This window comes from Pavona decussata, unplaced genomic scaffold, assembly GCF_977016875.1.
Source record: "Pavona decussata unplaced genomic scaffold, jaPavDecu1.1 SCAFFOLD_24, whole genome shotgun sequence".
Classification (NCBI taxonomy): Eukaryota; Metazoa; Cnidaria; class Anthozoa; order Scleractinia; family Agariciidae; genus Pavona; species Pavona decussata.
In genome coordinates, this window is record NW_028145447.1 from 1,104,590 (window position 1) to 1,117,131 (window position 12,542).

Here is a 12,542-nt window from a genome sequence, read left to right on the forward strand (position 1 = left end):
TACGAAAATTCGCATCTTTTACTTTTGACCACTTTCAGCAAAAACATTAAACTCAGTTATTTATGGATGGAAAAATAAAGAAAAATCGGCTTCTCCAGACAGACACAAAGCATGTGGAAAATGCAATCAAATGTCAAGAAGTCATTAATTGTTTTAACAACAAATAGCAACCATATTACCATGTTTACAAAGACAAGGACAGCTGGGAGTGAGAACTACAAAAATTACTTTAATGATAGTTAAGGCTGTTGTATCTCAGTAATTGAGGTACCATATCCTGTTTTTAAAGTTCATAAAATTGTACAGTTCGTTTCTTGGATAAGTAAAGCTTGCCAGCATTAATCTGCTTTCGAACAACCGAGGGCAGTGGTTACGAAAATTCGCATCTTTTACTTTTGACCACTTTCAGCAAAAATGTGAAACTCAGTTAACGTTATTTATGGATTGAAAAATAAAGAAAAATCGCCTTCTCCAGACAGACACAAAGCATGTGGAAATGCAATCAAATGTCAAGAAGTCATTAATTGTTTTAACAGCAAATAACAACCAAGTATTCCATATTACCATGTTTACAAAGACAAGGACAGCTGGGAGTGAGAACTACAAAAATTACTTTAATGATAGTTAAGGCTGTTGTATCTCAGTAATTGAGGTACCATATCTTGTTTTTAAAGTTCATAAAATGACGATACTGTACAGTTCGTTTCTTGGATAAGTAAAGCTTAGATCCGTACTATGCAAAACATAAGTTCGAAATTGCCCAGAATCCTTCATTAATACACTGGATGATATCAAAAGGTACGAAAATTTTTACATCTTCACAAAGAAAAAAAGTTCTTTAATTGTCTATTTCCGTTAATTTTGTATTAATTCTAAAATAAAGAATGCAAACGTGATTGAATGAAGCCAAAAGAAAATTAGATTAAACTAACTCGTGAAAGTTATTAAGCTACACCGCATGGTTCTAAACTTCCAGTCTGTGGATGGAATTCTAAAGTGTGACCGTTCAAATGAAAGCTACTGAGCAGTACTCAGTTCCTGTGGTGCTGTATATTATGCTGTACAAGGTGGTTCTAGCTTTTAAGTCTGTGGGTGACATCCTAAAGTGTGACCATTCAAATGAAAGTTACCAAGCACTACTTCCTGTTGTGCTGTTTATTATGCTGTACAAAGTGGTTCTAACTGTGAATGAAATCCTAACATGTGGTCATTCAATTGAAAGCCGCCCATTGAGTGGTACTGTCCCAGTTTATTTTACTTTGCAGGATGGTTCTAACCTGTTTAGAGATTGTGAATGATATCCTAACGTGTGACCATACAAATAAAAGCTACCGAGCAGTGCTCATTAACTTACTGCTTATTATAGTGTACATGGTGCTTCTAACTTTTAAGCTTGTGGTTAAAATAGTTTGCTTCATTCCTGGTTAGGCTGACAGGTCAAGCGGTTCTGAACGCAATGGAACTGGATAAAAAATTCTACTTTTGGAACAGCAAAATGAAGACGCAAAGTGCACTGGTTCTGGGCACCAACAAACTTGTGGAGAAGGCATGGGACCAACTGGCCAGGGAAAACGTTTCCCGAGGGAGGTCCTCCTGGGGAAAATTGCTGAAGTTGTAGTTAAAGATCCAGGGAATATCGGAGGCGATAAAGGTTTGGCTTTTTGTGATTCTGGGTGATGAAGGCCTGCGTTTTTTCTTTTATGTTCTTGATATGTTGATCTAGTGACTCCTGGTTCGTACTTATAGGGAAGATTGTAAAACTTGTACACCAGCATCTGGCCTTTCACCTGTGTAAATAAAATGAGGGTTAGAGAATGTGAAATCAATATTACAAATTATTATTTATTTTAGCTATAATTAAAATAATTTCTCGTTCCTATCCCAACAAGTGATATATCGGCCATGAAACAAAATCAACGATTAAAAACGAACCTTATTTTATTTTAGCAAAACAGTGAAATAGTACAGCTGAGCACAGTAAAGAACTGTCAATTTGCACTATTAAAGAGGCAGTATCACCTATTTTTAGTGTCACTATGAATAGCCAAAAAAATACTTTTGTTTCAATAGAATCGTTAAAATATTGGTTGAGGTTGGTTAACAATAACCCTACTAGTGCACAGAAACTGCTATTAACTATGTTTGGCTGCGGATGGCTAGGATAGAAGTAGATTACAACTTGAACAATTGGCCAATTTTCTCAAGTTCTTCCTGCATATTTTAGAGAAGTCACTAAAAATTAATTATAGTTTGTTCTTCCTACGAGAAAAACCTTAATATTTCCTTCTTAATACGTTGTAAGAGCAATTTCATGTTACAAAACAACTGGTTCTTTGTCAAATATTTGAGCATTTTTGACAAAATACAGCAAAATCATCGTGACAGTGGCCTTTTAATGGTCACAATTTTGAATTTACCCTAGCACCTAAGAGTGGGTAACCACGGACCTATAAATGTACCGCGCATGCTCAGTAGTTTTGGTCTCAATGACACAGTCCAATGTTATACCATCCACGAAAAGCATAATAAACAGCACCACAGGAAAGTACTATGCTCAGCAGTTTTCATTTGATTGATCACACCAAGGATTTTGCAAAAAGACTCCAAAGTTAGAGCCACCTTGTACAATATAACAAACAGCATCACAGGAAAGTAATGAATAGTAGCTTGATTTGAATGGTCACACTTTAGGATTTCATTAACAGACTTAAACATTAGAGCCGCCTTGTACAGAATAACAAACAGCACCACAGGAAAGAACTGCCCAGTAGTTTTCATTTGAATGGTCACACTTCAGGATTTCATCCAAAGACTCAAACGTTAGAGTCACCTTGTAAAGCACAATAAATATCACCACAGGAAAATACTGTTCAGTAGCTTTCATTTGAATGGTCACACTTTAGGATTTCATCCAAAGACTCAAACGTTAGAACCACCCCGTAGAGCATAATAAACAGTACCACAGGAAAGTACTGCTCAGTAACTTTCATTTGAATGTGAACCGTTGGAACCACAGCAAAACAAACCGTGCAAAACTAGTATCAGAAATGTTGCTTAGTATCTTTCCTTTCATTGGTCACACTTAAGGATTGCATCAACAGAATCACACTGTGTTCGAAGCACCTTGTACAGCATAATAAACAGCACCACAGGAAAGTACTGTTCAGTAGTTTTGATTTGAATGGTCACACTTAAGGATTGCATCAACAAAATAACATTTTAGAACCACCTTGTACAGCATAATAAATAGCACCATGGGAAAGTACTGCTTAGTAGCTTTCATTTGAATGGTCACACTTAAGAATTGCATCAACAGAATCACACTGTGTTAGAACCACTTTGAACAGCATAATAAACAGCACCACAGGAAAATACTGCTTAGTAGCTTCCATTTGAAAAGCCACACTTAAGGATTGCATCAACAGAATAACAGCGGTTAGAACCCCCTTCTACAGCAAAATAAACAGCACCATGGGAAAGTACTGCTTAGTATCTTGCATTTGAATGGTCACACTTTAGGATTTCACCCACAGACACAAAAGTTAGAACCACCTTTTACAGCATAATAAACAGCACCACAGGAAAGTACTGCTCAGTAGCTTTCATTTGAATAGTCACACTTTAGGATTTCATCCACAGACTCAAAAATTAGAATTACCTTGTACAGCATAATAAACAGCACCACAGGAAAGTACTGCTCAGCTGCAAGGTACCACAGGTAAGGTACGTCTCTTCCAATTCATTGCTATATAAATGGAAGGGGACAGCTCAAAATTTTACAATTCAGAAACTTTGACCAGTAAAAACTCTTAATAGAGTCACTTGAAAGTCAGTTTTTTTCCTCTGGAAAAGTGGACAAAGTAAAGTTAAATCAAAATTTCTAATTTTTAAAAAAAAATGCTAATGTTTTTCCTTATTTGTTTACAAGAAACAATTTTAAGTTTGATTAGGATACATTACTATTTCTATCACCATTTTATATATTTTGAGTTATTGATATTACTATCATTAACCATTTTCTCCCTAGCAGTTTGATGACTTACATGGTGTCTTGGAACATTTTGTCTTTCAATCCTCCTTCTATGTTAGAACTACTTCACAATGGGACAGTCCTCCCTTCTATGTTTTTCCAGTAAGTCTTACAGGGAAACCCTTTGTTGGAAGACAGGGTTAATTGTGTAATTCACTTATGTTGGTCCTTTGTACAAGGCACTGAAATCTGATGTTTCCTTCTTGCCCCTGTATCTTTAAAGAAACATTGGTGCCCTCAAACGAATCGACAAGAAGTCCCCAAAGTATGACCTCCATTGACATTCATAGGCAACTGAATACGACGAAAGGTTTGAAATACCTGATGGGACTACTGTTGACAAAGAGAGCTCTGTGAAGCTTAAATACTGAATTCTTATTTTCATTCAATTACACGGATTGAAAATTTATATTTCATTAATATATCTTGAACTTGTAAAGAAGTTCCCAGATAGTGATAACCTCTGGCGTTTCCTATGATGTTTTTTTTTTTTTCCTATTATTTTCTTTGTTTGTTTGTTTGTTTTCTGTGTCGGATATACCTTGGTTTATAATCCTTCCTGTGGAGGTTAATCGAATGGTGGAATAATAATACATCTCTTATTCAAACGTTCTGATTTGAAAAATCCATTTTGGTTCTCAAATTAATAATAGCAGGAGGAATCATAACAAGGGGAGATTTAATATTTCTTAAAACTTGTTTCAAATTTGGGAAAGAAAAGTGATTTTCCCAGATACATTTGAGAATGTCTTTGAGGGAATTATTCTGAAACTCGCATCAAAAGTGAAAACACCATTTAGGCCATTAAGCAATGGCAGCGATTTTTTCGAGGACCGTTCAGTTGCTAAGAGAAATTGAATAGCTAATAAATTACTAGTAAAATCGGCGACGTAGATCACGCTCTGTTAAGTGGGCTGTATTTTTTTTTCTTTATGAAAGGCTAATTTGCCACCTGTACTTTTATATAAATAGCAACTCCTGATGGAAGAAATGTTACAGGTATTAAGCGGACAATACGAAACAAATGGAAACAGTATGAAAAGATTAAATTATTTTCGGCTCGTAACTGACGGGCTTTTAACCTCTTTAAAGATCGGTCCCTTAAGGCATTGCACTTGTCAATGAATATAAAATGTCATTCGAAATGTCGAACTTTTTAAGTACGTACGCCTTGTACATAATTCATGACTACACCAATGTCGCCATTAAACCATGATTAACAAGCCTTTGTAGACAAATGTAACGTTGCAGTTGCCCATTGACAACATCTGTTGAATGTGGGTGGACTCTATTAGAGCGTGAAAATAAAGATTGTCCCTCGTCTGCTTCTATTAAGCTGCTGGAGTTGGTCCGCGTGTTATTAGTCAATCTCGTTTTAACCTTAAGGCTGAATTTACTTTGCTTTCTTCACATTGCTATCATCGGTGTTTGGGTGATTCCTTATAGAAGACGGCACTTTTACTTAAGAAACGTACGATGTTAGCACATTCAGGCCAAGTAGCTGACGACAAGCTACTAATTATTTCAGTGCCTCCTGAGCCCATTCAAATGAAAGGTTTTGAGAAGCACTTCCATAGGGTGCTCTTTATTGTGGTTTTTGCTCTTGAGTTTGCAAAGAGAATTCCAAGAGTCTGTCCAACACCAATTTATATCAAATCTAATGAGTTGAATTTCCTGCGACTCCTGGTGTTTATTATGCAATGCCAGGTGCCATTTCTCAGTTGCAATTGAGCCGCAATCAGATATATATATATATATATCTATATATATTACATAATTCAAATGAAAGTTGTCAAAGAGAAACCTTCCTTTATGATTGTCTCTATATAGACGTGTATTTTTCCATTCTAAGTGGGAAAAGTGTGATCATTTCATAACTCACCTTTCTAATGATTCCCTGTTGATAGTACAACCTCAACGCTCTACTTAGTTTGCTGTAATTCATGTCTTCTTTTTGTTTCAATTTTCCCCATCTTTTAGCCACCTCGTGGTGGTCAATAAGCTTAAACTCTCCACTCTCCTTCTTTCTCCAACATATGATAGATCTGCAGCTTTCATCGGCTAGAAGCTCTAGCAGGAACTCCCAAAGATGGAGCATGTTCTTGTACCGGTGTTCTCGTCTCTGTGTGGGCGTCGGGGTAGTCTGCGAAGAATGGTTATCTACGCACCACTCAAGACCGTTGTAGTTTTTAATGCCTTGCGTTGCACTTCTAGAATTCATAACTGTCATGTAGCTTTGTGATCAGCTTAAAGATAGAGACAGAGAAATATTAATTATAGAAAGAGTTCAAGAACACGTCGCTGTAAGACGCGCTTAGGAATAATACTTATTGCTATACCTGACGTTACGGGCCGACAAAGTAAATTTATACCCGAGCTTTGAGCCTGCGGGCAACCAAGCCTGACCTCGCTTAGAAAGCGAGGAATTGTTTACTTTATAGCCTGTATGTTAAAGTTATTGAATGCTGATTGGTTGTTGTAGTGGACATTATTTCGTTATTTTCTTTCTATCGAGGGCAAAATTACTCGATATCATATTGGCTGAGCAGGCTTGATACTCGTTCTTGATTGGGCCAGCGCCGTTTAACACATTTTTTGTATTGTGTGTGCGTCAGTACACAATCAAGGGCAGTTTCGGCAGAGTGACGTTTAACCCGCGTTGTTTGGTAAGAAAACGGCGCAAAAAAAAAAACGAGGTACTGGCTTGGAAAGAAGTTCAAAAGGTGAATTTCATGATTTTAGGTCTTTCAGTGTTTTACACGAAACAGCCTGCGACTGAATGTGTCAAAAGGTAATACCTTGGATCGATTAGGTGCATGGTGAGGTGGCGCTGTCGAAATCAATCGGATTCATGGCGACCAAGCTCTATCACTTCGTAACGGCTTCTCGGCAACCTAAAGAAGAAGAACAGAATTCGCTGCAGAGAGGGACACTCACGTATACTTTTAATAGAAGGAAGCAGCAGTATGTAGTGGTCAAATTCATGAAATGGGAGAAATTATTCTGTAACATCGCCTCGACTCATCCTGTTAGTTGTTTCGATGTGTGATTTTCAAGCGGCAGGCGTCCCAGCACAGGTGAATAAAATGCTTATTTGATTAATGACCAGTTAAGTTTGTTTTGTACATGAATTACACTTGTATTTTTCGATCTATAGAATACTGAGTCAGCCATTTCTTGTTCTTTGTAATAGTTGAATTCTTAGTTCGGCAAGGAATTTCTATAAGCGAGCCGACCTCTAATTTACTCGAAAGTGTGAATGTTATTTCAAAACTGTGCCTCGCAGATTTTCAGAAATTGTCGTCTTCTATATAAATATGTTGCAAACACGCAATCGTAGAATTGAACGGTGAATCGTTACGTGCATTTTCAAAGTTTTCACCATTTGCTTGGCTCAGCCAATTTGTTATCTCTACACTTCAAATGGTACCGTCATAGAATCGAGGACAACAAACATCGGCTAGAGAATCCCAGAATTGAAAGAGTCGTATCGGATAAATGGGATAATTGTTACTAGGGAATATCTTCTGACAAAAGAGGAGAATCGAAAGCTAGAGTCACACACTATGGAAGACTCGAAGATCAACAAGTAGGGTTTTTCATGACCGAAAAGACATGAAGTATTACAGTAGCGAAAAAGCTAAACTATGAACCTACAGTACGCCAGTGACGATTGATAATTACTTTACACGTAACTCAACAAGATGAAGTGGTTTTGATTTACTGCATATTTATGTCATAGCTATTAAAGTTCGTTCATCAGATCTTCAGAAATTTTCCTGTGATTGATAATTGTTTAATGCGTCTGTATGTTATCATTAAACTTACCCCCGATAGTTGAGTAACATTTTCAGTAGAAAAGAAAAGCGAGTTTCATCTTCGATTTGGTTACATCTGTAAGTTGGGCAAAGACGTTCTCTAGTTTCCAAGCCGAAGATTTACTAAGCTAACTAGCTAGACATCCTTCCTTGAGGGTTTTGTAAAATGCTAGCTTCTTGAGAATCAAAGTGTAGGAAGAATTGTACTGACAATCTGTCGCATATTTGCTACAAGAAAATATCTTCTCGAGGTAAAATCGTCCCTGATACCCTGAAATAGGTCGCAGAGCGGACGAGTAGTATAGTTGGGCATTGGCTACTCTTTAAAATCGTAGAATCGGAAACTGCAGCTGTTGGAAAGGTAGATTAGAGAATGGGATACAAACACTTGTCCAATCAGTCAGAGAACTTCAGATTTAATGCTGTATGAGACAGTGAAACAGAAAACATTCGATTTAGTTCTAATCTGAAATTGTGGTCTGTGTTTTCTTCTGCATTCAAACATTTTGTTCTGATAGCTTTAAAGACCTTATAATATAAAACCTTTCCGATATACAACGTTCCTTCGTCGGATGACGTTTTATGCTTCGTAATAATAATGATGTTCAGTAAGGTCTTGAATGAGATAATCCCATGTTAAGTGTCAATGTCAGACCTTATGGAATGAAGTTGATCTGTTAATCCAATATTACTGACTGAATATTGGAAAGCAAATATGCTGGTCAGGTGATTCTAAACTTGCTGAACCGATTAATAAAAACTATATGAGTTGCAAGGATATCAAACGTTTTGATTGACTTCACAAAACTTTAATATTTGGTTTTCTTGCTTATCATTCAGAATACAAAGAACGGCGTACTTTGAAAAATGTCTTGTCATATTTTATCCAAATCATCCCTCACATAAAATGGAACTGGAATTATGTTATGAAGCAAGACAGACAACAATGCTAGTTAATGCTATAAAGCTAGACTGTCATGTAACTCTGTCGGAAACCAACTTTAAAAAGTTTTGTCATATGGGTTAAGCAACCAAATGCATGCTCCAGAACTAACCAAACAGTCTAAAGGTGTAAACTTGTTCAATTTTGACTTCCCTTTTAATTATTTTAAAAGATAGGCAAAAACTCTTCTTGACATGTACATTTATGTATATGCGACTAATAAATAAACAACTCATCTTGAAAGATGTCTTTTCTCGTTTCCACCAAGCGAGAAAAAAAAAAAAAAAAATAAAATAATAAATCGTTTTGTGGGCATGTGAGTCAATGATGATAGAGTTTGGTTTCAAACTGGGAGAGAAGGCGGGCGTTTGAATTCAGTCCTGGAGATCTACTCTTGAGTAGATTAAACTCTTTGAGAGTCGATGAGTGTCTTTGAGACCGCGGGAGGTTTGGCGCTCAGACGAGTGAAGAGTTAATTTGAACTTTGTTCGCTTCTCTCAACAATGAACAGATTGAAACTCTCTGAAACTGTTACAGAGTTGAAGAGAGCGCATTAGGTCAGCAAGCCAAAGGATTGACACAAGAGGTTGAAATCTCTTCAAAATTTGACACAGTTGAACAAGTTCTTGAAATGATTCAAAGTAGCACAAATTCAGACAAGAAAATAACTTAAGTAGTTGCATGATCAATAGCGTTTTACACAAAGTCATTAAACACTGACCGTTCAGTCGCCTCCGGCGAAGGGCCTCAGTCAACCATACCGTTCGCCTCTATCTGTGGCTTCCCTCTGCCCACGAAGGATATTTTAAACCTAATGGCTTGCATTCCTTTAAGTGAGGTAGGTTTATTGTGGAATAGTGAAAGGGGTTGTTATGCATACCAGGGTAGGAAGTTCTAACTTTATTGAATGTCAAGTTCACGTAAACTTGTTTACAGACGAGTAGAATTCGTCTTCCGCTCGCGTCATAACTGTGAAACACGTGTATGAGCACGTGCGTGATACACGCCGGCATGACGTAAGCGCGTTGCTTGGGTGTTAGACGTGAAAACTGCAAAGGACCGCGAACGATAATGCTGTCAGTTGACGTAGGATCTACAAGAGACCTAATAAGCCAAAAATAAACTGTAACACAAACTGCAAGGCTGATACTACGTGACAGTATTGGGTGTTAGACAGTTTTGGCGGTCTCGTGCCAAGATCGCGCGCTCATCAATGACCAGATCTGACCTTCGATAAAATCAATAATGATGCGTAATCGCAGTATATCTGTTGTGCAGAGAAGGCGAACATCGAAAATTATCATTAGGAATATCAGCCGTTCATATTAATTCGAGGGGCAGAGGGGTTCCACAAAAACCGTCCCGCTTGCTTTTGAAATTTTAAACCAGTTTTCATAGTTGAAAACAGCGTGTTGTGCGTGAGAAAAACTTCGTGTTCATTCGGGTTAAGCCGAGACGTTGTAATCAATACGTAATCGGAGGATGAATCAAGGAAAATGTATTTCGTAATGTATGGACGCATCAGCTTAGTTCTAAGGGGATGAGGGCAGAGTAAAGGAGAAGTCATAAATAAGTAAGTAAATAAGTAAGTAAGTAAATAAATAAATGAACGAATGAATGAATGAATGAACGAACGAACGAACGAACGAACGAACGAACGAACGAACGAACGAACGAGCGAGTGAGCGAGCGAGTGAGTGAGTGAGTGAGTGAGTGAGTGACTGAGTGAGTGAGTGAGTGAGTGAGTGAGTGAGTGAGTGAGTGAATGAATGAATGGGTGAGTGAGTGAGTGAGTGAGTGAGTGAGTGAGTAAGTGAGTGAATGAGTGAGTGATTGAGTGAGTGAGTGAGTGAGTGAGTGAGTGAGTGAGTGAGTGAGTGAGTGAGTGAGTGAGTGAGTGAGTGAGTGAGTGAGTGAGTGAGGGAGGGAGGGAGGGATGGAGGGAGTGAGTGAGTAAGTGAGGGAGGGAGGGAGGGAGGGAGGGAGGAAGGGAGGGAGTGAGTGAGTAACAGTAACAGTAACAGTAACAGTAACAGTAACAGTAACAGTAACAGTAACAGTAACAGTAACAGTAACAGTAACAGTAATTCTTTATTGCGCCTTACTCCCCAAAGGGAGGTATTGGTCTTGTTACAATAAAGGTTATGATATCTACTAGAATAACTAATTAACTAAAAGATCATACGATAACTTCTAATACAATTGGTATAAAATTATTATATTTAATTATATTTTGAATTGAGGATATCTTTTCCCTTCTGAAACATTACATATGTGTATTTACCCACTATTTTTGAAGTGGTTTCATTTTCTAGGGTAAATAAATACCGTATCTTATTCTCATCATTTAGGTTTTTGAAAAAAACATCGTTTATTGAAACGAGAGAATGCAGCTCAAGGCAATACATCAAGAAGTGCCGTTCGTCCTCCCTTTATAGCCTCTATTGCAGACTAGACACCTTTTTCCTTCTACTGGGATTGGTGCACCTCTGTTTTCGTATTTCCCAGTTTGTATTCGCAAGGTATGAACCCCAGACGCAGTTTTGTCATACTTATTCTATGTGCTGGGTGAATGAATGAATGAATGAATGAATGAATGAATGAATGAATGAAAGAAGAATGAATGAATGAATGAACACTACTTCTCTAAAACTGAGTGTTGCGTGACGTCTGCGTGGGAGACTCAGCTACAGCTCAGCCTCGTCCCCATTGGCCAAAGAATTGTCTCAAAAAGAGCGGGAAAACAGGGGCGTAGGGCTTGATAGGAAACACGCGACATAGTCCCACAATACCATGAGCACCAATTCAACAAAAGCTAGAGAGACGCCTGGGTACGAGGCAGCTACCCCTAGCTTTTCAGTTACACGTTAACTGGGCCATTGATGTGGTTATAAAGCCTTGATGGTTGGCCGCTTTCTAATGAAGAAGGGAAAACTAATGAAAGCTAAAGGGCGTTTAAGACGATCAGTAACGGGCAAGACATACAGACAGACAGACACCTTTATTTCACGTGGTTATAAAGCGAAAAAAGAAACGCAAAAGAAAATTAACCGCGCTTTCATGCCTGTAAATGAATGTTTGAGCTTCCTTTTGGAACAAAAACAGCCTTGAAAGCCGAGAGGGCAAGTCTCCCCTCGAATGGTTTGCTCTCTCGAACTTTCAGTACCTCTTCGATACGTAGGAAACCTTGTTGAATGCCCTCCCCCCCTCACCCCACCCTCCCTTCCGGGCTAAGCAGGCATTTTTCTCGCGGGCCTGCATGTGTGTACCTCAAACAGTTATCTGAAGGAGAAACTATTTTTGAGGTCTTTTTCAGCTCACGTTCGCCATTATCAATCAAAGGAAATGCTTGCAGTCTTAAAATAACGACGTCTTGTCTTTGACGCACAAACCTATAAACCCCAATGATGATTAGCATCCAATTTCTCCCCACTACAACTTTTTGCGGATCAAACAGAGAAAAGGGACATGACCAGCGAAGATGAAAAGTCTTGGGGCCAGTTATTTAAACAGAGTCTAACTTAGGCCGCGGCTTAGACAATCAGTTGGCCTCCAAATCTGGTTATAACTGGTTTATTTTAAGTAGATAAATAGTTTTCTAGTCTGGGATTTTTACCTTCTTGTTACCGTCGGCAGTAGACAATGTTTAGAAATCGGATTGTTGGCAAAATTGAAAATGGCTTAGAACGTGGTTCTGTTAAACACCGTCTAAACTGTCTTTTAATAGCTGACCCTTGATGTTTGAGAACAT

The 12,542-nt window shown here is 38.1% G+C and overlaps 1 protein-coding gene across 5 annotated transcripts; it reads right to left on the bottom strand.

Moving 5' to 3' along the window:
• Positions 1-253: 253 nt before the first annotated feature.
• Positions 254-9,668, bottom strand: LOC146485909 (DNA-binding protein D-ETS-3-like). Of its 5 annotated transcripts, XM_085102913.1 has the most exons (5): positions 9,513-9,668; positions 7,859-7,924; positions 6,829-6,924; positions 5,913-6,276; positions 254-1,787 (listed from the first exon to the last, which is right to left on the bottom strand). In XM_085102913.1, exons 4-5 carry the CDS (start codon positions 6,258-6,260, stop codon positions 1,425-1,427), a joined length of 711 nt encoding a protein of 236 aa, XP_084959039.1. In that variant the 5' UTR covers positions 6,261-6,276; positions 6,829-6,924; positions 7,859-7,924; positions 9,513-9,668; the 3' UTR covers positions 254-1,424. The 5 variants fall into 5 exon arrangements, with proteins under 5 accessions (XP_084959039.1, XP_084959038.1, XP_084959040.1 ...); XM_085102912.1 differs by lacking the exon at positions 7,859-7,924; XM_085102914.1 differs by lacking the exon at positions 6,829-6,924.
• Between the last annotated feature and the right edge of the window lie 2,874 nt (positions 9,669-12,542).